General features: G+C 42.6%; 2 protein-coding genes across 6 annotated transcripts in view; one reads left to right on the top strand and one right to left on the bottom strand.

The window, feature by feature from the left end:
* Positions 1-4,834, bottom strand: part of YTHDC2 (YTH N6-methyladenosine RNA binding protein C2) — a 36,089-nt gene extending 31,255 nt beyond the window's left edge. The window contains exons 1-3 of the mRNA XM_064438858.1: positions 4,525-4,834; positions 4,093-4,183; positions 231-427 (exon numbers count right to left, since the gene is read on the bottom strand). Coding sequence (XP_064294928.1) covers positions 231-427; positions 4,093-4,183; positions 4,525-4,726 — 490 coding nt within the window. The 5' untranslated portion in view covers positions 4,727-4,834. The remainder of the gene's footprint in view (positions 1-230; positions 428-4,092; positions 4,184-4,524) is intronic.
* A 134-nt stretch (positions 4,835-4,968) lies between these two features.
* MCC (MCC regulator of WNT signaling pathway) overlaps positions 4,969-24,091 on the top strand; it is a 237,752-nt gene continuing 218,629 nt past the window's right edge. Inside the window, exon 1 of one of the 5 annotated variants that reach the window (XM_064438842.1) lies at positions 4,969-5,076. Coding sequence is in view for 3 of the 5 variants with exons in the window: in XM_064438844.1 (XP_064294914.1) it covers positions 11,467-11,620 (154 nt within the window). In the remaining 2 variants the exon portion in view is untranslated. Of the gene's footprint in view, positions 5,077-11,092; positions 11,731-24,091 lie in introns of those variants that run through there. The other 4 variants (XM_064438844.1, XM_064438843.1, XM_064438840.1 and 1 more) reach the window with 4 other exon arrangements.

Genomic DNA, 24,091 nt, shown 5'->3' with positions numbered 1-24,091 from the left:
AGTTGCTCATGACAGCAGTTTTAAAAGACCCTATATTATCAATTAAACGTCAAGAAAATTAACAGGTTTTATTGCAGGGGGAGGGTGTCAACTGGGACAGGAGAGGAGGCAGAAAAGAAAGACTTGGTTTGTGGGTTTGTTTTGGGTTTTGGTTTTTTTGTAGTTTGTTTGGTTTTTTTTTCAAGCAGTGTTGATTCACAAGTCCCTATCAGAAGACATACTGAACATACCAGATTCAACAGCACACGTATTTCCCCGCTCTGTCTTTGGCAGAAGTTCTGTTCTTTCTTTATTGGTGACGGGAAATCTCTGAATTAAATTCTGAACTGCATGTTTTGTACTGGGAGCCAAGCAACAAGTCATTACTGCATGCGTTAGTTCTGATCCATCCTTCTTCCTTACAGTCAGGTATCGATTTGCTCCTTTTCTGTGAGGAAAAGAAAAAAGTAAAATTTTAGGAATAAGTAACTTATTAACCTCTACGTAATGATCTTTTATCATAATTCTTTTATGATGGCTGTCATATTATTTTAAAATATTATGTCATGACTAGAAACTTCTAAATGTCCTACATAGCATAGTGCACACCAAAATAACAGAAGCATCCACAATATCCGTCATCAAAACCACCCTCTATTCACATGAGCTAGGGCAGCAGAGACTGCAGACTTTGGATAACTACGCCCAGCACAACCTTAAATTAGGCCTCCATAACGTGACACTGTTCTGCTACCTTTCTGTTAAAGGTCTATCACTGCATTTGCTTCCCAAACAACAGCCAGCTCCATCAATCACCCTATTAACCAACACTGAGAGTTATTAGACAAAACTGATTCCTAGACTAATTCAAGTGCCAGCTCCAACAGACCTACCACAGAGTGCAGCTCAGCCCCTCAGCCATGATGGTGGTGACTCTGTAATACTATATTTAAGAAGGGGGAAAAAAGCTGCACAGCAGCTGTGAGAGAAAGGAGCAAGAAAAATGTAGGAGAAGCAGCCATGCAGACACTAAGGCCAGTGAAGAAGGAGCAGGAAGAGGTTCTCCAGGTGCTAGAGGAGACATTCCCCTCAAGCCCAAAGATGACACATCAGTGGAACAGATTTATACTGAAGGATATCTCCTGTGGGAGAGACCCCACACTATTTTCTCCCAATGTCCTGTTGAGGAAGTGGAGTGACAGATCAAGCTGGGTGGGCACCTTGCAGTCAGCCAGGGTCAACCCACCACATCATCCATGTTGTTGGCTTGGGTTCAGCTCCTGGTCAATGAAGGTAAGATTTCAGAAGAGCAAAAATACCGAAGCTGGAACAGTACTTGAATGTGCACGGCCAGGGAAACGTTGGCAGAATTGGAAAAACAAACTGCAATGCTTCCTATGACTATGCCCCTAGTCTTCAGTAGTTTGTACCTAAGCAACTTAGAATCACAGAATCACAGAACCACTGAGACTAGAAGGGACCTCTGGAGGTCACACCCCTCTGCTGAGGCAGTGTCATGTACAGCCGTTTCCCCAGGACCATGTCCAGATAGCTTTTGAATATCTTCCCAGAGGGAGACTCCACAACTTCTCTTAGCAACCTGTGCCAGTGCTTGGCCACAGTCTGTGCCCGTGCTTGGCCACAGTCTGTGCCCATTGCCTCTGATACTGTCACTGGGCACCACCCTAAAGGGCCTGGCACTGCACTCTTTGCATCTTCTCTGCAGGTATTTATCCACACTGATTAAATCCTCGAGTCTTCTCTTAGGCTGAACAGTCCCAGCTCTCTAAGCCTTTCCTCACAGGAGAGATGTTCCTGTTTCTTCATCATGTTGTTGGCCCTTCACTGAACACTATCCACTACGTCCATCCTACTACTTCTGATCCCAGCACTGGATACATCCAGCACTCCAGGTGTAGCCTTGTCAGCTCTGAGAAAAGGGGGACGATCACCCCCCTCGTGCTGCTGCTGGCAGCACTCCTCCTAATCGGGAGGATGGGGGGAAGCTGGAAAGAAAGCCTTGATGCTGTCCGAGCATGGCTCAGCAGTAGCCGAAACATTAAAATTATACGGTCTACAAATTCAATGATAGAAGCCAATCATGACCAAGCTTTTAAAGACTGATAATTTCAAAAGTTACTGCAAGCACAAATATTAAGGAAACCTGGGGAGAGTAAAAATGAGGAGGACTCCTTTTTAATTAATTTATTTTTGAAAGAAAATATGTTTCTTAAATGTGTAATGCATTATTATAGTAAAAAAATTTTACTGTGTCCTCCTAAGTTTAATATTCCCCTCTTCTCAGCTGCTTAGATTTCAGTTCAACTATTCTTCAAGCTTCATGTCACCCTGAACACTCCACATAAAAAAAACAACAAAACAAAACAAAGAAAACCAAAACCCTAAACTACAAAACAAAAATGGGAGTGATTGTCCCACCCTATACTGCACTGGTGCAGCCCCACCTTGAGTACCATGTGCAGTTTTGGGCACCTCAATATAAGAAGGACATCAAACTATTAGAGTGTGTCCAGAGGAGGGAGACCAAGATGGTGAAAGGCCTCGAGGGCAAGACTTAGGAGAAGCGGCTGAGGTCACTTGTTCAGCTTGGAGAAGAGAAGGCTGAGGGGTGCCCTCATCACAGTCTACAGCTTCCTCAAGGTGGGCAGTGGCTGGGGAGGTGCTGACCTCCTCTTTCTGGTGACCAGTGATAGGACACAAGGAAATGGAATGAAGGTGCATCAGGAGAAGTTCAGATTGGGCATTAGGAAAAGGTTCTTCACTGAGAGGGTGGTCGGTCACTGGAACAGGCTCCGCAGGGAAGTGATCACAGCACCAAGCTTGCCAGAGTTCAAGGAGTATCTGGATGACGCCATTAGTCATAGGGTTTAGTTTTAAGCAGTCTTGCGAGGAGCAGGGCGTTGGACTTGATGGATCTTATGGGTCCCTTCCAACTTGAGATGTTGTATGATTCAAGGAAATCATGACCAAAAATACCATAGAATCTTAGTAGCTTCTGTGGATTCTTATTAGATTAGAGAGAGCCACTCAGAGGCACTTACAGAGCTCTACAATGAATCCACAAGGATTCAAGCAGGGTTTATCAGTTACTGTTAAGCACAGGCACCACACAACTCAAGCATGTTCCTGCCAACCATTTGTGCACATATGACAATGCTTTCTAACACTCCACGTTCCCAAAATATGACGCAGAGATAGGCAAGTTCAGCCAAATTTATTGTCTTGGCATCTGTGGCAAAAGTCAGCTATACCACTCCCAAGACTGGAACTGCGCTGGAAGCATAACTTCACTTTAACAGCAGTGTGCTTGAATAAGGTGTTCTGAAACTAAGCTACACATTCAACACAACCAGTGCTGAACAGCAGTCCCTAATTAAGTACAGACCACAGATCTAGCATTTAACACTACTTCTGCAAGAACCATGAACTATCACCAAAAATGAGGAATGGCAAACGCTGCTACGGTTTTACAAGTGTCCACACATACATTAGTTATACATCACACTCCACTTATCTGGGATTTTCCTGTAACTTTCCCTTTCCTGCTGCTTTGCCACCCAAACTCCCAAGGGAACTAGATACTCAGCTTTCATGCAAACTCATCAGTCAATGAACATTGGTTTTTTCTTCAAAAGATCAGAGCAGGGTAAGAGAAAGAAACATCACCACACCTACATATGAACCCTCTTCTCCTGCAATTCCCAACAGAAGCACTCTTTTGGACACGCTACTCTAGACTACATTTTATCTGTCAAGGCGTGAGATCCTGTGCAAAATTACACAAGCAATAGTGCTCAAAAACCAGAACAGATCTTGGTGAGAAGTCTTTTTTATGAACCCATGAAATCCACAAAACAGCATAAGGGCAAGCTATCTCAGATTAAGCCCATCACAAGTTCTTTTAAGCAGACATACAGCAGAGCACAAAGATACTTATTTTTATCTTACTTTTTAAAATCTCTTCTCTAGTACTGTTCCCTGCAACAGCCCAGGATATGCTAGAAGCACAGATCATTTTAACGGTAGTCATTAAATTCCATACATTTGCACCAATAAAATAAATTAATAAATAAAAATCATATTCTCACTTACCCTTTACTTTTAGATATCAGTCCAAGCGACTGACAGAGCCGGTGAACAAACGCTCTTTCAGTACTAGTGAAAGAAGAAGGAAATTCCATTTCTAGAAAGATAATTAAAAAAGCAAACATAACAACGCAACACGCAGTATTCTTGATTTACTATCTCGACGTGACGCGCTTTTCAATCCGCAACCCCGCCACGTTCCCCCGTGAACAGCGGGACCAACGGCAGTGCCGTCACCCCGCGCCTGCGAGCCACAAAGGCTCCACAAGCCTGCCCTCCTACCCGGGCGGAAGGCAGCGGAGGAAGGCCTTCTACCGGCGAACCGGCGAAGAGCCTCCGGGCCTGGCCTCAAGTCGCCTCCCCAGGCGGGCCCAGGCCGGGTGCTCACCGCCGCCGCCGCCCGGCTCCCTCCCCCGCCGCCCGGCCGCCGCTGCACACCTTTTTCCTCTCCGTACCGGAACCGCTCCAGAGCGAGGTTCACCGCGATCTCCACCTCCTCGTCGACGCGGATATCCTTCAGCCCCTTGCCTCGACCGCGGCCCGCCGCGGGGCCGGCAGAGGCGGAGGCCGCGGCGGGGGTACCCGCGCTCACCGGGCCCCTGCCGGGCTGCCGCGGTGAGACACTGCTGGGCCGCGACATGGCTCAGCGGCGCGGAGTGGCGGGGGGAAGGACCGGCGAGGCGGGGATGGCGGGAGGCGGCAGCCGCGGCGGAGGAATGCAGCCGCACCGGAGGAAGGCAGCCGCACCAGGTACCGCACCGCCGACCGACAAGGCCTAGGGAGGCGGCGCCGCAGCGCTGTGACGGCGTGCGCGGGGTGGGGCTGGGCCGAGGGCCGGCACCCGCCCCTCCTCAGCGGCGGCGGGAAGCGGCGGGCGCTTCCTCCTCCCACCTTCCAGGCGCAGTGCCCAGCGGGGGAGGCGCCGACGGCCCCGCCCCGGAGCCGGAGGGCTGTTGTCGGTCACGTACGCCTCTGGGGCCGTCGGCACAAGTAAGTAGGTCGGGAGGTGGGACGCGCTGCGCTGCCTGCAGTTTTCAGCGCTGTTACTTGTGTGACCGCGAAAGCTGAGGAAAGAAACCGGCCTTCCTCAGCTGGGAGAGGTGCCAGAAGCGCTCTCTGATCATGCCTTAAGCACAGTTCACGGTGGGGTGGTGCGTGCCCCAAACTGATGTCAGCTAAATGCAAAATTGTATTATAAACAGAAGGAACTTTTTTTTTTTGTTAGGCTGTTGAAGCGTGTCTTTGAAACAAGGCACAATTGGTAGCAGTGACTAAAAAACTAGTGCTGACACCTGTCTGTTCATAAATTATGCCATTTAATTGAATGATATTAAATGCAGGTGAGTAAGATCATCGCAGCCCTCAGCCTCTTCACTATAACGTATTACTTGCCCTCAGTTTTGTAAAATGCAAGTAATTTTTCAAGATGGCAGGAAAGGGGAAGTTGCTTAGCCATTTAGCATTATGGAGGATTTGTTGCTGTCTTGAGTATTCTTTAGGTTAGTAAATAATCCTTTGGCCAAAATGATAATCTTCTTGCAGTCCTTTCACTGCACACTGAGGATATGAAAAAAACCCATCTCTTGGATGTGACACAGGATTAACTGTTGAAGGTTGCTACTTTGGATACATCATTCAGTCAGAAGGAGAATACTCTGAAGAAGAGCAAACTAATTTCTCCAGTGTGAACTTAAGTGGAGAGCAAAATAAATAGCAAATAAACACTGACTGATGTAGCTCCCTGAAAAAATATCTCTTGAGATACCTCTCCCAAAGCTGTATACAAAGCCCACTTAAGCATAAATCTGCACTGAGAAGCAGCACTGGAGCTGATAGTTTGCTCTTTTGTAAGGTTGCTTTTAAAATTTTCAGTTTTTTAATCCAGGTACCTTCCTATACATCTTCAACCAAAGTACTTAATGCTGTTTCCTGTGTACTATGACATTCAATACTGTCATGTTAGAGCACGTTGTATTTCTTATGAAAAATTAAACTCTTTAGCTTAACAAGGTAAGGATTCCTCTTATCTTCCTTAGTATTAACAGTAATAAATGAAAGATCATAAATCATTTGAGTCACGTCAGAAATCCTTAATTTTGAACCCAGATCTGTTACTAATTCCTGTGTCTTAACAGCATCAACTTGCCTTCCTACCAAAAAAAAAAAAAAGCATGTGATTCTGCAAAATGATTCCTCAGGCTCTATTCTGATCTCAGTTTGCAATCTTGCATATACAGCAGCTCACAGGGATAATAGCTAGCTGTTCTGTTAGGTCTCATCTATCTAGTTAAGAACACAATGAAGCCTGAATGCATCCTGCATAACAAATTCCTTAATAAATAGCTCGCTCCTTTTGTTGCTATGTTGACTCTCCAATGCTATTAAGTGTGAAAAAACAGGAAAGTGTAGCCACTCAAATAAAAACGCATGACTCAAAGCACACAGCAAGGATACACATGGAGAAGGAATCATTTTTATATGCTCCTGCTGGAAAACAAAGCTGCAACCTGAATTCACAGTTAATGTAACTCTGTTGGTAGCATTACACTAGAGGTTAACCTGTCTCCAGGAGTTTAAGACAGGAACTCATAAAATATTAGTGAAATAAAGGGAAGCCTTACTTGGTAAAATAATACTCCATGCTGCAACTAGTGCCGTATCCTGCTAACTAGTTGATTGCAATCTGCAGTGAGGGTACCTAAAAAAGAGTGAAGACAGAATTGTGCCTTAAGCCCACGCCTTGGGGCAGTTGTGCAAACTGGTCTCCTGTTCTGGTGAATTGACTTCCAAAAACACAAAAGGTACTGTGGACCACCTTTGAGGTTGCCCTCCAGCTCAGACTGGCCCATGTGCAGGCCCTGGGAAGGAGAAGCAACAACATACTCTCCAGAGCACATGAGATCCAAACATGCCCAGACTACTGGCCTCATGGCCAGTAGTTTTACAATGCCTCACGGCAGTGTAAAACAGCTGCTCCAGCTTCTAGTTATGTCTTCTCTCAGGCATTTGAGAAAAGACCTTCACAGGCAAGTCCGTGTCTAGAAGCAAAGGAAGCACTCTTCTGCATTCAGCCAGATCTTCACCCAGTCTAGCATTCTAGCTCCAGCTCAGGTCCATATTAGATGCAGAAGTACAACAGGAACATACAACAGATCATTCCAAAAACATATGTACAAAACAGTTTTTGTCTGTGTTTCTATCCAAGTTCTTAGACATTGTGGTTTATATATATTCTTTATACATTTTTCTGTTAATAAAAATTACTAGCTGTAGGTTTTCTTGATAAAATTAATGACTTGTAAGACCTTTTAAACTCCTTTTTCATGTTTGGCCTCAGAAATACCTTCTGGCTAAGGCTTACACAAAGTAAATAACTCCTGGAGTAAAAATTATTTCCATTTATCACCATATGCCCAAATGTCCATATATTTTTTATGAGGCAGCAGGGTTTTATGCTAAAATACATCTGCATGCTCAGATACAATTATGCATTCTTATTTACCCTCCTCAGAGGCACTTTTATTATGTAGCAGTTTTTGCTGCCTTCTTTTTACTTTGCGGCGTATTTTCTCTGTCATGAATACTATAAAGTTCCACAAAAGATGCCACTACTGAGAGAAAAAGAACTGTAAAGTAAGTTTATGAAACAAAATTATCCATTATGTACTAACTGTGTAAGTGTATTGTATCTCATATGACTGCAAAATAGTTAGTCTTTTTGTGAGTTTAAGATTTTAGTGTTGAAAGACTTACCGTCTCTTGATATATGAGGCAAGAATCACTGATGAGCTAATATTCTGCAAGATCAAGTTAGTGGAAGAGCACAAGATGTATTTTTTCAGTTTCTTGATTACAAAAGAAGACACTGTGTTATGTTTTTATTTTGGGCATCATTGTAAATTTGTAACCAGGTAGGTAGTGGCTGTTACAGTTATTCATGATTCCATAAAATGAATAAAATGCCATTTTGTAAGGCAAGTGACCGATGGGGTTATATGTTCGCTCCCTTTCCCTCATTATCAGGCCCTGAAGGTCCTGTGCACCAAGTAGGCAAACCAAACAGATTTCTTCTTCCCCTCCCTACTGGCCTCAAGGTTCCTGGGGCGCCAGGCCGAACGCTCCCTTCCTTGCTGGCCTTGAGGCGGCGGTGGTGGTGGTGATGGCCCCATCGCGGAACAGGGCAGCGTCACAGCACCCCGCACACTGCCTATAAAGTCACGCGGTTACCAGTCCTTTCTACACATTGTCACTTTTTCTTCTCCAAACTATCTGTAGTTAAATTTTGAGAGGTGTACAATGGTTTTATTTTTCTACTGTTCAACACCTAGCTTGAGATAATCTTGGGTTTCAGAGATCACACGAATTTAAAACTCCTGTTGATTTGGTGGGAAGTCATAGGAGTCCAGCCCCTCTGGAAATCAGGTGTCTCAAGCTTATCTTTCAGACATCTCAGATTTTGTGTATATAAATATTGGAGAATAAATGCAGCTATTACTACTACAGCGTTGTTATTAATTTTTGCAATGGCTGCTTAGCATATTTTTATATTTGCATTTGGAAATCAGGGCATTATGGAAAGCTGATTGTAGAAAACAATCTAATATTGAAAAATTATGGATTAATTTAATTTAGATGAAAGGATAAACAAAACACAGCTAAGATCCCCAGTTTCAAAAAGAAAACCTACAAACTCTCTTCTTGTGAGAAATATCAAGCCTATTTTCCGAGATGGGATAGGCAGCAGTACAGAGGTCTCACTCCTTGCCCTCCTTCCTTGCTCTCTCTTCATAACTTTCTGGACACCATGCACCCTTCCCACCAGGGAGAGTGAGAATGCACTTCAGGAAGGATGGTACCTTCCACTGCACAGCATGTTCTCTGTTTTAAACATGTTTTTTGCCACCTGAAACTCACATTTTTGGCTGCAGGAGTGAACTGCCATATAACTCATAGGACCGGGCACCAGGATGTGAGGAATTACAGCATAGAGTGCTGCTTCCCAACTGATATGATATACCTTTTAAAAAGTTAGGTGTGGATCATGATACAAGCCAGCAAGCTCAGCTGGTTTTACTGTCCTGCATGCCGTACCACAGCTAGGATATAATCTGTTCCTATCAGCTAGGAAGAACTGGTACAATGTTTTATTAGGAAAAGTCAGAAACTACTGCACTATGTTTTCTTGGGACTTACCTTGAAAATGCAAAAATTAACTGCAGCTGATCCCCAAGAAGGGCAAACGCTAGTAGGAAACACTCAACATATAAATAACCAACTCAGGAAGGTAATTAGCAAGGAGCAGAGAGAACGTAAGGAATGGATGAATTCTTGATCTGCAAGGAGATGTACTTCATGAGGCATGCGGATGAGAACAAGAGATAAAGTGCCAACTAGGAAATTTAGCTAGAGTAGGGAAGATGTGGGCGATTAGTTTAAAATACAAAAAAGGTGGAGAACGGGCTAACTGTGAGGCTTGGGAGATAGCATCAGGATGGAGGAAGGTCATTCCTGGAGATTCTCATTGCTCTGTTTTGGATACAATCTTGCTACATTGGTATTGGTGGCTCTGTCAGGAAATGCTGTTTTAGGACTCTATATGGTTCAGAATTCTAATTCTTCATAAGATGTTATCTTTTTAGAACGTGTGCAAGAATTCTTGTGTGTGGTGTTGAACAGCTAGTCTATGGGATCTGACTGAAGAAAATGGTCCTGTGACTGCCCAGCTCATCCAATCCTCAATGTAAAACAAACAGCTGTGGTAAACAAATGGTCTCATGCATAAGCAACATCCTATATATGACTGGAAAAATGCATGTGCTAAGACTGAGACCACTATAGGTCAAAAGATGGAATATGATGTACATCTTCAAAGATTACACACTACCATCTGGGAGAAGGATACTTGCAGCATTCTCTGCTTTCATAGTCTTGAAAGAGTATGGAAGTGTGTTGGCTCCACACCCTAGTGCTCTGGTCATCCAGCAAGAACCAGCATGAGCAACCTAATTTGGAAAACTGCAGAGGCTGAGAGAATACGAAAGTGAGTGCACGCATGCTTGCACTTGCAAGTAGTTTTAGTTAATAAAAGAGCATAGAGACTCTTGCCTTGTAATGACTTTCTTAATCAAGGTACAATAAATATTAACAGAACTATTGCCATCAGTTATTACACTTGAAAGGGATTGTGCAACAAGAGAAGTGTGATAACTTTGCTGACTTTACATATTCATGAGCCATTTCAACAAAAAGGAAGATCAAGTTGTTACGTGGGAAGAACTGGATATCTTCAAAGACTGAAATAATAGGAGGATAATATCTGATAGTATGAGAAATGCACGTCCTTAACAAAATGGTTTTCTCTACATACAGAAATAGGTTAGGAAAAAACTTAGCTGACCTAATTAATCATAGGTTGATGTAGTAAGAAATTAATGCTACTGTAGAACAGGCAAATGCTGTTCTAGGGTTTTCAAAATACGTATTTCCAGTAGAGATAAAAGATATTGCCATTGGTGCTGTTGGTCTATCAGTTCTTTTCACACGCGTAAGAAAAAGAGGACTGATTAAAACTTAATTAGGTGTCAAAAAGGGTGCCAAGGATACTAAAGGAAAATATTTTTTCATCTGGCAACACGAAGGCTGTGGTGAAAGTTACTTTTCTCTAAATGCAAAGGAGACAGAAAGACAGGGAGAGGTATAAGCCATGAGCCAGTTCAGAGCACTGACAATGACTTGTTGGAGCAGAAAAAACAAATTATGTACTTTTCAGATAAAATTTGATCAGTGGAAAGGAACGGGATGTGTCAAGAGGGGCTGGCACTCTGCCCCAGAACGCTCCCACCTGTTCAACACCCTGTCGCGCCAACACAGGGCTACTGAAAATGTTGGGGTCTGTTCTAGTTTGGGTAGGCTTGGCTTCCACAGGCCAGCCGAAGTCAAGCAAGGCCTCATGCTCCGGACACAGGTTGCTGGGCCCGCCCAGTGGAAGGAGAACAAGCGGCCCCCAGAGGACCAGACTGAGCGGGGTTTAGCCAGTGCTTGGCGGCTGGACTCCTGTGGGGTGCGTAACAATAACCAGGGGGGCGGCTAGTCCCGGTTTGACTAGGCCACCCGCTCACGGTGCTGCCGTGGCTGCTGGCAGCGGGAGAGAGGCCGGCAGCAGGACGGGCCGAGGTGGCGGTGGACCATGGCGTACGCAAGAGGGTAGAAGGGAGCCTCCGCCGCCTTCCCCACCGCGCCAAGCCCGGGCGCCGGGCGGCGGCACTGCGGCTCCCGGAGGGTCCCGGCCGAGACGGGAGGCGGGGCTGCAGCGCGCCCGGCCCGGCCGCTCTGGCCAAGGCACCCCGGACCCCGCCCGCCCCCGGGCTCGGCGGAAGGTGGATGCGGGGCTCCCCCTGCCCCGGCACTGTGCTGCCTCTCGCACTTTGTGGGCGCGGCGGGACTGGGAACCCCTGGCGCCTGAGGCAACCTCGCCTCCTCCTCCTCCTCCTCCGCCGGAGCTGGGCGCATGATGGCGGCAGCCGCCGTAGCGGAGGTGAGCAGCGCCGGGAGTAGCAGCAGCGATACCTCCAGCACCGGTGAGGAGGAGAGGATGAGGCGCCTCTTCCAGACCTGCGACGGCGATGGGGATGGCTTCATCAGCAGGTAGCGGCAGCGGGAAGAGGTTCTTTGTGCCGCCGGTACGGAGCCCTCCCGTCCTTCCCCCCCGCTCCCCGGCCACCCCCGAAGCACCGTCTCAACTTCTGGGCGAGTTTGACTAGTTTGCGCAGCGCAGCCCCCGCCGCCAGCCCGGACCCTCCGCGCTGCCGGTGGGGCGGCCGCCCTCGGGGCGGACCGTCTGCCTTGCCCGCCGCCCCTGGCTGCACGGCACTGCTCGGCTGGGCGCGGTACGGTCGGCGCGGTTCGGCACGGCCCCAGCCCGCCAGGGCCGGTACCTCAGCGAGCGCAGCGGCCGGCAGCCCGCCCGCCCGGGGCGCGGACCCCGCTCGCCTTCTCCCGCCCCGCCTTGCCTCCCGCCTCACGGACGGCCGTCTGGCCGGCCGTCGGCTCCCGGAGCCGGGACTTGAGAGCTGGGCTTGGTGATGCCTTAGCACGGGGAGCCTTGAGGGGAGGACGGACAAATGCCGCCGGCGGGACCCCCGCTTCCACCAGGTCTGGAGGGGCGCGCCTTCTCACCGGCGTGGATTTATCGCCTGGTGCGCTAGGCAGGTGATTTTTGCAAGTGAGCAAAACTGGTTACAGGTAATCTAAGAAGAAATAAGTACTGATTTCCCAGATCATCTGATCTTATTTTTTAGTGTGTTTTTATCATTATCCTTGCTGTACAATCTCCTTTAAACTCCTCTGCTGGTCCCCACCTAGTTTGGGGATTGTGACCCAGGCTGATCGGTTTTGAGGGGGAAGTGGCAAGCTTGTATGTTTGCAGTATATAGCTGGAAATCAGCCATAAAGAAATGTTCATCTATCTGGAAGTACTGGCAGTGTGTTTTGGTCACACCATAATTTAACAAGTACTGAACCTCTAGAGCAGAGATTTGCCAGAGGTGGTGGGAACTTGCATTTTCAACATGAAACCTATGCTAGTTGCCGTTAGTAAACACCTCTAGAAAGCTGAGTCAGAGTGAGGGAATTTCTGTCATCTAACCTGAAACTTAAGAATATGACCCAGCAAAAAAAGGCTAAGTAAACTTCAGCCCCCACTGTCCTCTCACTGGAGCTAAAGTTGTTGAAAATCTGTAACAGCTGGCAGTCACTTCAAAAATAAAGGGTCATGATATTTCTTATCTAAACAACTCTTTTTTTCCCAGTCTAATAATTATTTTGACAGTTGTGGTTCTGAAATGTAAACTTTGAAAATATATGCTTTCCAACCAAAGTGTTAAGATCAATTCTCTTTGCATTTGTTTACTGTCTTCATGGGCATTATTCTGATGTCTGAAAACTTAGGATGCTCACTTAAAGCGTATGCTTCCTCCTCAGTGCACACTCGCTGATCTCTGCTGTGATGCTTTTCTGCAATCTAAACAGACATCTGTATATTTATAATTTAGAGACCTTACTGAGGGTATGTTAATGTTTTAGTGCTTCATATGGACAGTTGAGAGATGCTATCATGACACAAGCTGCTTCTTTCTGGTTGACTTTGCTGCATTGCCTAAGTTTTTTCCAAATTTGTATTCTTTGTATATCAAAATGGGTATTTCTGCATGTGCTTGAACTACACTGTTGAAAGCTTTGAAAACTCCATGACATGTCTGAGGAGGGACATGGGATTTCAGTAGGAAATGGAAATAAAGCCTGGAGGATAGTGCCTGAATGTACTTCAGGAGATGGTGGGTCTGTTGCTGAAGGTTGCTAATACCTTGCTTCAAAAGGGAGTTGTGCCTTCAAGGCAGAACTGGTATGGCCTTGATCAGAGAACATAGTGTAATAAATTACTGTCTTCCCTTGAGTTTCCATATTTGTGAGAAAGTAGTGAATGAATATTTAACAAATTATCTTTGACATGAGAGGGAGTCATTTACTTTTCTTGACTTCATTAGCTTGCCTGGGTAATCAGTCTTGTAAATGGAATATGTTCCTTGCTTTGTGTAGTGTCTCAGTTTTCATCATGATCTATATTATGGCAATGGCTTATGCAGGAGCAGACTTGCCCAGTGGTTTTTGGATATATTTGTAGTATGCACCACCATAGCCTTACAGATGGCTCTTTCTGATTCGTGGACACACAGCATCCCTGTTGTAAGTATTGCAGCTGGGATTTTGTCGTTGTTTTCAGTCTTAGTGTTTAGGTAATTGCATCTTTTTAAGTGTAATGAATTAAAAAAGAGTTACATCTGCTTTTATGCTAAACTTAATCTCGCAAGTCTTGCTTCTGCTTTTACTTTTTTATACAGGCCGTTTGCTTGGTTTTCCTGTCCCCTGCTTCCTTGGACTTGCCTATGCTCATCTTTGAGGGCAACAATTTCTTTGTTGCCTTCCATGTAGCCCCAGTGGAGATGGTAGGCTGATTTCTGCACGTTACTGCGCCTTTTACAGCAGGTTAAACGTTGCAATCAATGCCTGGGCATCTGTATAAAGAGCTGAAAACAGAAGCCAGCACTGTAAAATCATCTGCTTCCTTGTGGACTAGGACTGATCTACAACCTTTTCCTAATTTGAGCTTCTTTTTTCAGAACTTACTTATTTTCAATGCAGTGGGGTTGAAATTTGCAGTTTTGCAGCTGTTACACAGCCTAAGTTGTCATATCTTTCAAAATGAATATCTCTTCTCTTCTGCTTGCAGGGCTGAAGGTTGGTCAGTCACGTGTGTAACACATGCAGCAGTTTGTAAGATTCCTTTCTTTCCAACCCCAGAGCTGCTATGGAAGAGAAGATCTTTATTCTTACAGCAAAGGCAGGCATTTTGTGTGCATGTTTATTTAGTTAATATTGCATAGGGAAAAGAGCTATTTGCATTCCTAATGAAGTAGCATGGTGTCTCAGCTGTGGAAATGCTTTGTTGTGCATCAAACTGTAAACAGCTTCAAATAATAGCGAGGAAGTAAAGGCACAGATGGAGAGGAGGAGCGTGTCCCGAGATACTGATTAATTTTCAGGCTCTCACCTGAGATACTGATTAATTTTCAGGCTCTAAATAGTTAGGATGATATCAATATGCTAAAGCATATTTTAGTGTATGCTGTTGGTGGTTATAACCCAGAGAAAGCTGAATTGTAGGATATGAAATGCTAAGCCTGTGTCTCTGAGCATGCGTTTGACATGTGCATATTGAAATCTTGCAACATCTAGCTAGACAAAAGTACTAGGAAAACACGGGAGTTTTAACTTCTTGGTTTGTAGTGAAATGGCTTTTGCTTCTTTTCGGATCAATGCTAGTTACTTAATTACTTTAGCATCTTGAAAGTGCTTGGCATTCCTCTGATACTTCAACAATGACAGGTAACTTTACAAAAAAAAAAAAGGAAAAAAAAACTAAACCAAAACCCAACTGCAAAGCAGTCCATGATTAAAGCTGAATTCTGAATGCTTGAGATCAGCTGGATCAGCCTTACTGGGACCAAAAGGCAGCTTTAAACACTGTATACAGCAGAACTTTGTTTTTGCAGCTGTAGCTGCACTCTGTTGTTATTAACAAAAGCTGTTAACTGAAAAAATACTAATCGCATTCATTTGTTTTGCTTTTTGTTCTGTGTGCTTTGAAAAGCTTCAAAATCTGATGTTACAGTTAAAAATATATTCAGCTCCAGAGGGTTCGTATGTAGGGGAGGACACCTGCTGCTGCTTTTTTTTTTTTTTTAAGGTCAGCATATGTGGCTTAGGTTGCTATGAGGGAGGAAAGTGAGAGCATGCTGGGTTTTTACAGGTGGCAGGCTAGATTAATGACTTCTTTAGAAACTTAATTGCCTTGTAGTTTTATTATATGTGGATTGTACTGGAGTTCCATTTAGCGCATAACAATTTCATCATCACTGCAGAAGTCACTAAATGGGTTTCCAGATTATTCTATTCTAACACTGCAAGATCTAAATAAGGTGACTTTGAATCTGCAGGCAATACTTCTGCTTAAAAAATTAAGCATGAGCTATGGAGATAATAGGTGAAGAAAAAAGTCATTAAGTTACAAGCATGCTAGTTTTCTGATTTTAACTTTTAAGCATGGATAAATAATTTCTAGGGTTATGAAGTAGAAAGGTAAAGCTAATGTTTAATTCAAAGGGAGAATTGTCATCACATTAACAATAATGCAATGAAGTTCTGTTTATAGACTTTGTTTGAAAATACTTTCTTCAGTGTACACAGATTTTTTTTTTTACACTGGGGTCAATGCCTTACAGAAAATCTCTGGTGAAAGTAGAGTAAGATGTTTAAAACCCCATAAACCTACTGATTCTGTATTGAGCTTATTCAGCTGGTTAAAAGGACATGCTGAAAGACTGCCTCCTTCACTAGCCCTTCACAGAAGCAGTTAAAAGGAACTTGTTAGATTTGTTCTGTTATCTGAGTGGTCTTAGTGGTAGGTAGCTTTGGGAACTCAAAACTTCTGCAAGGGCAAGCTGGTAACTTCCCTTTTTAATGGGCTGCAGAAATAGGGCGTTTCTAGCTTTCTTGCTGAGTGTATTTTGGCACCCCCCTCAGTGTTTCTCCATGTAGTAGCCATATGCTATTAGAAAAGAAAAAAGTATTTTCAAGAAGACAAAGCATGTATCTATTCATTGTGTTCTTAAGGGAAGAGATTTATGCTTTTATGCCCTCTGTTACTTTCCACCACAGCCATTACCATTAAGATCTTTTTTTTTAGCTCATTGCTTTTGCTAATGTGCTTGAACTTCTGTGCTTAACATTTAAAGAGATACCTGTTAATGCACAAAATGACCGATTAAATATAAAGAATAAAATAATCGTGGGTTGTGACCAGCCAAATTATTGCCTTGGCTGTTGTGCTGTTGTTATTTGCGATATACAAGACTCAAATACATACACTGTGTCATATCAGGTTAGTAATTCAGGCTGACATCCAGTTAAAATTTTTGGTGTATAATTAAACAAACTGGGCTTTTGTAGCCATGGAAGAAACTGTGAAAGTATTTATTGCTGTAATCCAGGTTGCAAACTAGTGTTCATGTAAAAATAATTTATTTATTTGGTTGAACTAGATCCATTGACAGGATACTTGCTTTTTAAATTTTTTTTTCTTTTTTTGCAATTTTCTGTAAGTAAAATAAGTACTGCTGAGAAACGTAAGTGCCTGAACTGACGGCCTTAGAATCTTCTTCAATAGATGGGTAGAAAGTGGGCTTATAACTGGAGAATTTTGGAATAAAAATAATTATTTACATTTTTAATTATTTAAAACATATGGTCCTTATATAAAACATGATATGTTCTACTCTTCATTGCTTTGCCTGAATGTGGGCCAGACTTTTAACTGATTATAGTATAACAGCACATAATTTGTCCTGTTTGACTTGTTGGGTCTTCAGGAGAGAACATATATGAAACAGAACTACGAAATGACAAAAATGTCCCTGATTTTTGTGTTTAAAATGTAGCAGTAAAATTACTTTTTTCCAAAACAATTTTTTTGCTATTCCTTTTTCTACTCTCATCTTTAAAAATAGGTAATTACTGTAAAGTGTTTGGAGTGGGTATAGATGTTTCCTAAGACTGTAGTCTGACTTTTCTCCTTGCAGGTCTTCAAAGGGGACACAGTATACTGTAGGGTATAGCTCCACATGAAACCACAGATCAGGTTCATCCAAAGCATTGTCAGAGGTCTTGTCCAAGCATTGTATGTTTTAAAATTCATACATAAAATGGAGGTAGTGATCTGAATGTCATAGAAGATGAGTAAATGATGAGCTCGGAACTGTGCTGCACATTGTTCTGAAGGGGAAAAAAACCACAAGCTACTGGTGTGGGGTAAATTGCGATGAACTTCTGAAAGGCCCTGTAAATAAAATAATTAAATGAAACAAGTGCGTAGTATTTAACATAAGTATTTATTGTGAACTAAACAGTTAAGTACCGAGTTCCAAATTCATCAATAGGGTAACTGTTAAATTTTTGCCAGAATTGAGGAAGGCAGAGGTTTGGCCTTGTATGGTTGCTAGCCTACCTCTTCTGCTACTCTTCAGTGTGCAGAGGCGTGCTGTGTTAATGTTGAGGTGAAACATTCATTGTTCCCAAGGGAGATGACTGTAATATGTCAAGGTCTTCAATCATGTAAAGAATATATATATTCCCTGGCCATAAGGCTCTCAGACTCCTCCTTTCTGCTGTGTATTTCTGTGTTTAGCAGTTAATAATTTCCCAGTGTTGGTGGGAGTTGTCAAGCAGAGTGCAAACAGCTCTGTTGACAAGAGGAAAATGCCTTTTTTCTCAAAGGCTGTACTTACCAAAGCAGTTTTGACAGTGGTAGCCACAAGAAAATGTATAGGAAAAAACATGAGCAGGCTTTTCCTGTCACTGTATTTTCTTTCTTTAATCACAGCAGAGCTTAACCAGAAGTTAAATTATTTTCCTTTCATAGGTAGTCTCGGGACAACTGGGGGAAAGGTAAGCAGAGGCACTTGAGTGAGTGTAATAATGTGGACTTGAAGAGTAATGTTAAAATGATGCCTCTTCAGAAATAAGCCCAACATATAGACTTTGGAAAAAGATCTGAACACGGAGCTTTTCTATCATTCATATATACATATGCTAGTAGCCACCTGGAGACCATTCTAACCTGGTAATTGCCTCTAAAATTATACTAAACTCTGTAAATGTACAAACATACACAGGCAGGTTTGTCAAAGGTTCTATCAGCCTGTTTCACTGTTGAAGGCATGTAATGATTTTAGCTGCGACAGAGTTAATTTTTCTTCACTGTAGCTGGCATAGTGCTGTGTTTTGAACTTAGTGTGAAAATAATGATGATAACACACCAATGTTTTAGTTGTTGTAGTAGTAGTGCTTATACTAGTCAAGAACTTTTCCAGCCTCCCATGCTCTGCCAGGTGCACAAGAAGCTGGGAAGGAAGGGGACACAGCCAAGAGAGCTGATCCAAACTGGCTAAAGGGATATTCCATATCATGTGATGTCATGCCCAGTATGTTAACTGGGGGAGTTGGCATGGGGACACAGCAATTGCAGTGCAGGGACCAGCAGCGTCGGTCAGCGGGTGGTGAGCAGTAGCATTGCTTGTAGTTTTTTTCCTTTTTTTTTTTTTTCCAGGCTTCATTTCTCTCTCTTGTTATTTTCCTTTTAATTATATCATTATTATTATCATCATCATAATCTTTATTATTATATTACCATTATTACTATTTCATTTTAATTATTAATCTGTTCTTATCTCAACCCATGAGTTTTCTTGCTTTTGCTCTTCTGATTCTCTCCCCCATCCTACAAGTGCTTAGTTGCTGACTGGCGTAAACCATGACACGACATAAGATTTTACATACTGTACATGCAGTTTTGCAACCCCATGGTGGTAAAACATGACTTTTACCCATAAGGTGATAATTTATGAGCCCATGCAAATACGTGCAGTCGGGATCTCTGAAAACTTCATTTGGGCATGAGTTAGTATTATGCATGTAGATGCTTTCCAATCCCTGCAGGCTATTCTATGCTGGTTGGAGGCAGCATCAGGAGCAAAATGTATAAGTAGAAGTTGCTGTGAGTGCTCAATCAGGAGACTAGGGAATGATAAAGCCATTTGTTCTACAAGCAAGAGGTTTAAAAAAAGACCAACTCTGTAACAGAACAGGTGGAAATTAAACACTGCCTTTGAAGACTTGTGAGAGAAGTAATATTGTTCTTTGAGTTTTGCAGACATTGGAGTTTCAGATTTCAAAAGCAGTTTGGTCCCAGTACTGTGCAGTCCTAAGTCTGGCCACAATCCAGCTAACAAGAGAACATCATTTAGAAGCAGTCTGCAAAATGTCACCAAGGTGGGGACAGGGCTTTGCTTAGTCCTTGTATTCAGTCTGGTTCTTTGCATTTGCTGGTCTGTTCTTACCACGGAGTTGGAAAAGTTGTTAGACCCCAGTAAAAGATTTTATTCTGACTTGAGATTTAGACTGTTTCCTCTGTGTTTTCTTCAACCACCTGAAAGCTTCACGCAACTCAGTTTTGGGAATTCCAGAAAAAAAAAATGCCTGAACCTTGGTAAAACTGACTTTGTCCTTGCAAAAAACACTAGTTTTTGAGTGTGTCTTGAAAACAGTTTCAGCTTCCAGGTTCTGTTCCTAGACGTAATTTTATTTTTCATCTGTCTCCATTAGGAAGCTGTCACATGGTCTGTGATCCATGTAACTGAAGGAGAGCTTTTATATGAATACAGCACAATACTTTATGCCAAATAAGACATTGAGTGGAAACACTGTGCTGTTTTTTACATGATGGTAGTCTGTTTTCTCTGTTTCTCTTGGGACTTGCCTCAGTCAATGGTTCCACAGTTGTATAGAATTTTGTGGGGTTTTAGTCTAACTTTGTCCTCCATAGGTCCTCTCAGAGCAAAAGAATAAGTTACGGGGGAAGACAGATGGAGGGATGTAGATAAAAAGCCAGAAAGACACCCTGCATGCTTAGTTTAGGATGAAGACAGAAGTATCCCTTCATCAAATATATCTGTGTATTAAATGTATCTGTGAAACATACCAAGAATCAATATCATTAAAGGCTTAAGTATTTCGAAGTCTGTATTTGTTACAACTAATACACAAAGGAATATATTTAAGCTTCAATTTTCTGAACCTTTGCTATTTTTTAATTAGTTTGCTGTCCAGTTCTTATGTAAACATCAGACACATGAAGGGGTATAATAAAACATTTTAGCTGGAGCTATTAATGTTTTAAAGTTAGTGAAGCTAATTGATGTGTTTTATTCAATTATTCCACACATTTATTCCATGTGTGGTTATTCAATTTTTCTGTCCTCATTGGCATTAGTAATCTGGGAAAAGTGACTTAAGTATGTATCTCAGGCTTGTTGTTACATGTATTCTCTTTCCTGTGAGCTTGATGTCTGGGTATATGGTAATGTGGAAAAACTGAGCAAACAGTGAGTCGAGAATACAATTGTCAAACTTTTTGATCCCTTTGAAAATTACCATCCAGTTGACTTGTAAGTGCTGAAGTTGTTTTTTTATCTTTATTAATTTTTATTGGTTTTTGAATGAGGTTGTTGCAAATACTGTATTATTGGGGTTATTGCTGTAAGAGAGTTGAACCTTTCTTTAAAATCAGTAATTTCCCTTTTGTGGCCCTGGAGGGGGAAAAAAAGTAGCTGTTAAATGGGAAATTTTGCCTTGTGTTTTCTTGGGTTCCTTGGTGGCAATTCTGAAAGATTATAACTTCACTAATATATGCTAATAATCTCATCTCAAGGGTGATGGGGAGCAGGGGACCTCTCAAGATGCTTTGGTGCCTGGCCCTTCTAGCAAATCTATAGCCCTGGGTTTATAACATAGAAACCAGTGGTGGCTGTTAGGGCAGTATGACTGGCACTACAGTAAATACTTGAATTTGTCTCATTCATGTGTGATTGCATCTTCTCCTGCTTATGGCAGACAAGACAGTTAGCATCCTCTTTAACCACTGTTGGTTAGCTTGTGTTTCTAAGGGGAGACTTCCTAGATGTTTTCAGAATTAATTTGCTAAAACCTATAGTTTGAGATTAATGGATGGGTTGACTGGTTTGGGAGATACGTGGATGAAAGAAGAGTTCTGCCAGTGGGTTAACTCCTAGTATTTCTTTGTCTCCCATTGTTTGTCCAGTTTGAGGATGTCACGTGCAAGTATTTTGCTGGCCATTGTGGATGGATTCTAAAACAATAAAAAAAATTATTTGGCTTGAGCTGTTGAGGTATGGTAGTGTCTGAAACTGATTCAAGCAACAGGTCATGCATGTTTGGATGGGGAGCAAGGAGCCTCACAAGGTGCTTGGGCACCTGGCCGTTCTTGCAAATATATAGCCCTAGGCTAGGTGCCTGCACTCCTTACGAAATGAACTGAGAAATGTAAGTGGAGGTTTCATGTTTTTTTTTAAGTCAGCTTATGCTGCTGAATGAGTTGTTCCACTGTGCATGGTCCTGAAGTTTCACTCTGTCTGCACTAGAATTTGTTCAAAGAGCTGCCGTGGCTGAACACTAGCTCAGTAAGAAATATTTCTTTCCAGCTTGGTCAATTCATGGTTCTGTCTCGTTACATGACGGTGTGACTTTTAGTATTGGCACAAGATGGGGGTAAGAAACTCAAGCTTGGGGTTTAGTTGTGATCCTTCTAGTTAATGTCTGCTTGGTTTTTAAACATGGTTCACTCCAAATGCTCTGAATTAAGAAACATCTCTAAAAGTTAATTCATGACCATAAGAGGTATAAAACTACAGCAGGAGTTTCATTTAGACTCTTGGGGTCTCAGCTGGTAAATGAGAGAGATTAACACAGCTAGTGTTGTGCCTGTGTGTTGTCCATAGGCTTCAAATGGCCATGCTTCTGGAGAAAAATAGTTACGCTGTGGATATATAGCTTTTCAAATCCACCTTATTTTTACTGTGGATGTTCACATGCATCTTTTAGTATAAATAGTACATATGTGGAATTCATCCTAGCATAGCAACAGTTCACATGCATGACCTTTTATGTTAATTAACATAGCTGTAATGAGCTGTAATGATTAATTGTAATGAGCCCATTTAATGTCTCCTTTCTTCTGAGAGCTTTCCTGCAGCAGTACTTTCTTATGTTGAATAGAACAAAACAGTATTTATATACTATTAAAGGTTATTCAGTGAAATCCCTTATGTAATTTTAAAGGATAAGTTAGGTAACAAAGAGCAGACTACCTCTTAAGGAAAACTATGCTCCTAGTAGTTCCCACCATGTGGTGGAGTCTGTAGGTTGAATTGATACTGTGTTCTAGCAAAATTTGAAACTAGTAAGCAGCATAAAGGAAAGCATAGAATGGCAGAGGTTCTATTGACAAACTCTACTTTGCTGTTGATTAACGGACCTTTGTTTGCCTGCACCAGTACTGTCTCCGGAGGTGACAGCCTTAGCCAAAAATGGACATGCTGTTCTCACAAGTCATGAGATGCAGTTTGTGTTAACAGTTTGACATAGGTGTTCAGAGTACGCCATTTAAGTTATTTCTAATGAGTAGGATGTGCATTTATTGTGCCATCTATAAAACACACATTTCCATTCTGGAAGTTCCTGCGACAGACTGGCAGTCTTGTGGGTATCTAGTATGAAACCAGGGAGACATGCACACCATGGTAGGAGGTACTGACTGACTGCCGAAGGAACCTTCCCCCTCCTTTCCCAGAGAAGGAGTAGTGGTGTAGGCTGAGTGCCTGCAGTAGTCCTGTGAGAGGTAGCCGAGCCAGGACAGAGCTGTGAAGTAAAAAGCTGAGCTGGTTGAACAAAGCATACAGGGTTTTGGGGCTGGTCAGCTGTTAACCCTGTCTTTTTCCTGCTGCTGCTCAGCATAGTGGAATTGCTGGCACAATGTGGTCAGTGCTATGCTCCTCTGTTCTCTCTCCTTCCATATATGGGCTAATTTGTCCCTGCGAACATGGCCACCTTTTCTTGTCTTTTCTTTTTTTTTTTTTTTTTTTGAGGCAGATGTGTTTTCTCCACTGCTAGAACTTTATTGGCTGTCTTCCACTGTTTAAGAGGTTTTTTGCTGAGTTTTGCAATTTGCCTGTTGTGCTTGTAGGATAATCAAGTAAATGTGCAAGACCCCATATAGCGCCATATAGATTCCAAATATGCCGAACCCAGTGGCTGTGGTGTAAGTACCTCCTTGTGGGACTGTCGTCTGTTTTAGTGACCTTCCCCCCACTGCAGCCTCCTCATTTACTTTCAAATTTATGTTTACATTTTGCTTTCATTCGTTCATATTTGAGGGAAAAAAACAGAAAAAAAATTTCTTAACTAGCAAATGTCAACCAATGTTCTTATGTCTTCCCAGCTTTTCATGTAGCATGAAAAAACATCTGTGTGAATTCCCTTCCTGATGACAGAGATCTTAAAGCTGAAGCCTCAAATCCCATATCAACAGTACTGCTCCTCAGCATTTTAGCAGTTGTGTCCAGCTCATATGCCTATTCTGCACCCCATCCTGCCCCACGTTATTCATGAGTTGCCAAAGCCATCAGCTTAGTTGAAATGTCTCCTTTGCAACTTTTGCCTTGTGCTGACAATATATTTGATACACAGAAAAAGAGAGAGTATTGGGACAGTAAAAGGAAATGGAACTTTACATAAAAAATTAACAATATCGGAGTTACTGAATATCTTTTATCTTCATTTAAAAAGTGGTTTTTAAGTGTAGATGAAGTGTAGACCCTAGTACTAGAGAGTAAAACCAAAAAGAATACTCTTGAAACAGAATTCATTTTGTTAGACAATGTATTGACTGTTCCAAATACACATGTAAGGAATTAACTGTTTACACAACAATTTATCAGTCTTTCTGTGTATGAATAGTAGTGATGAGAAGGAATGCACT

Source organism: Phalacrocorax carbo, chromosome Z (genome assembly GCF_963921805.1).
Source record: "Phalacrocorax carbo chromosome Z, bPhaCar2.1, whole genome shotgun sequence".
NCBI classification, from domain to species: Eukaryota; Metazoa; Chordata; class Aves; order Suliformes; family Phalacrocoracidae; genus Phalacrocorax; species Phalacrocorax carbo.
Note: the sequence above shows the minus strand (reverse complement) of the source record. Positions and strands in the feature narration are given on the sequence as shown.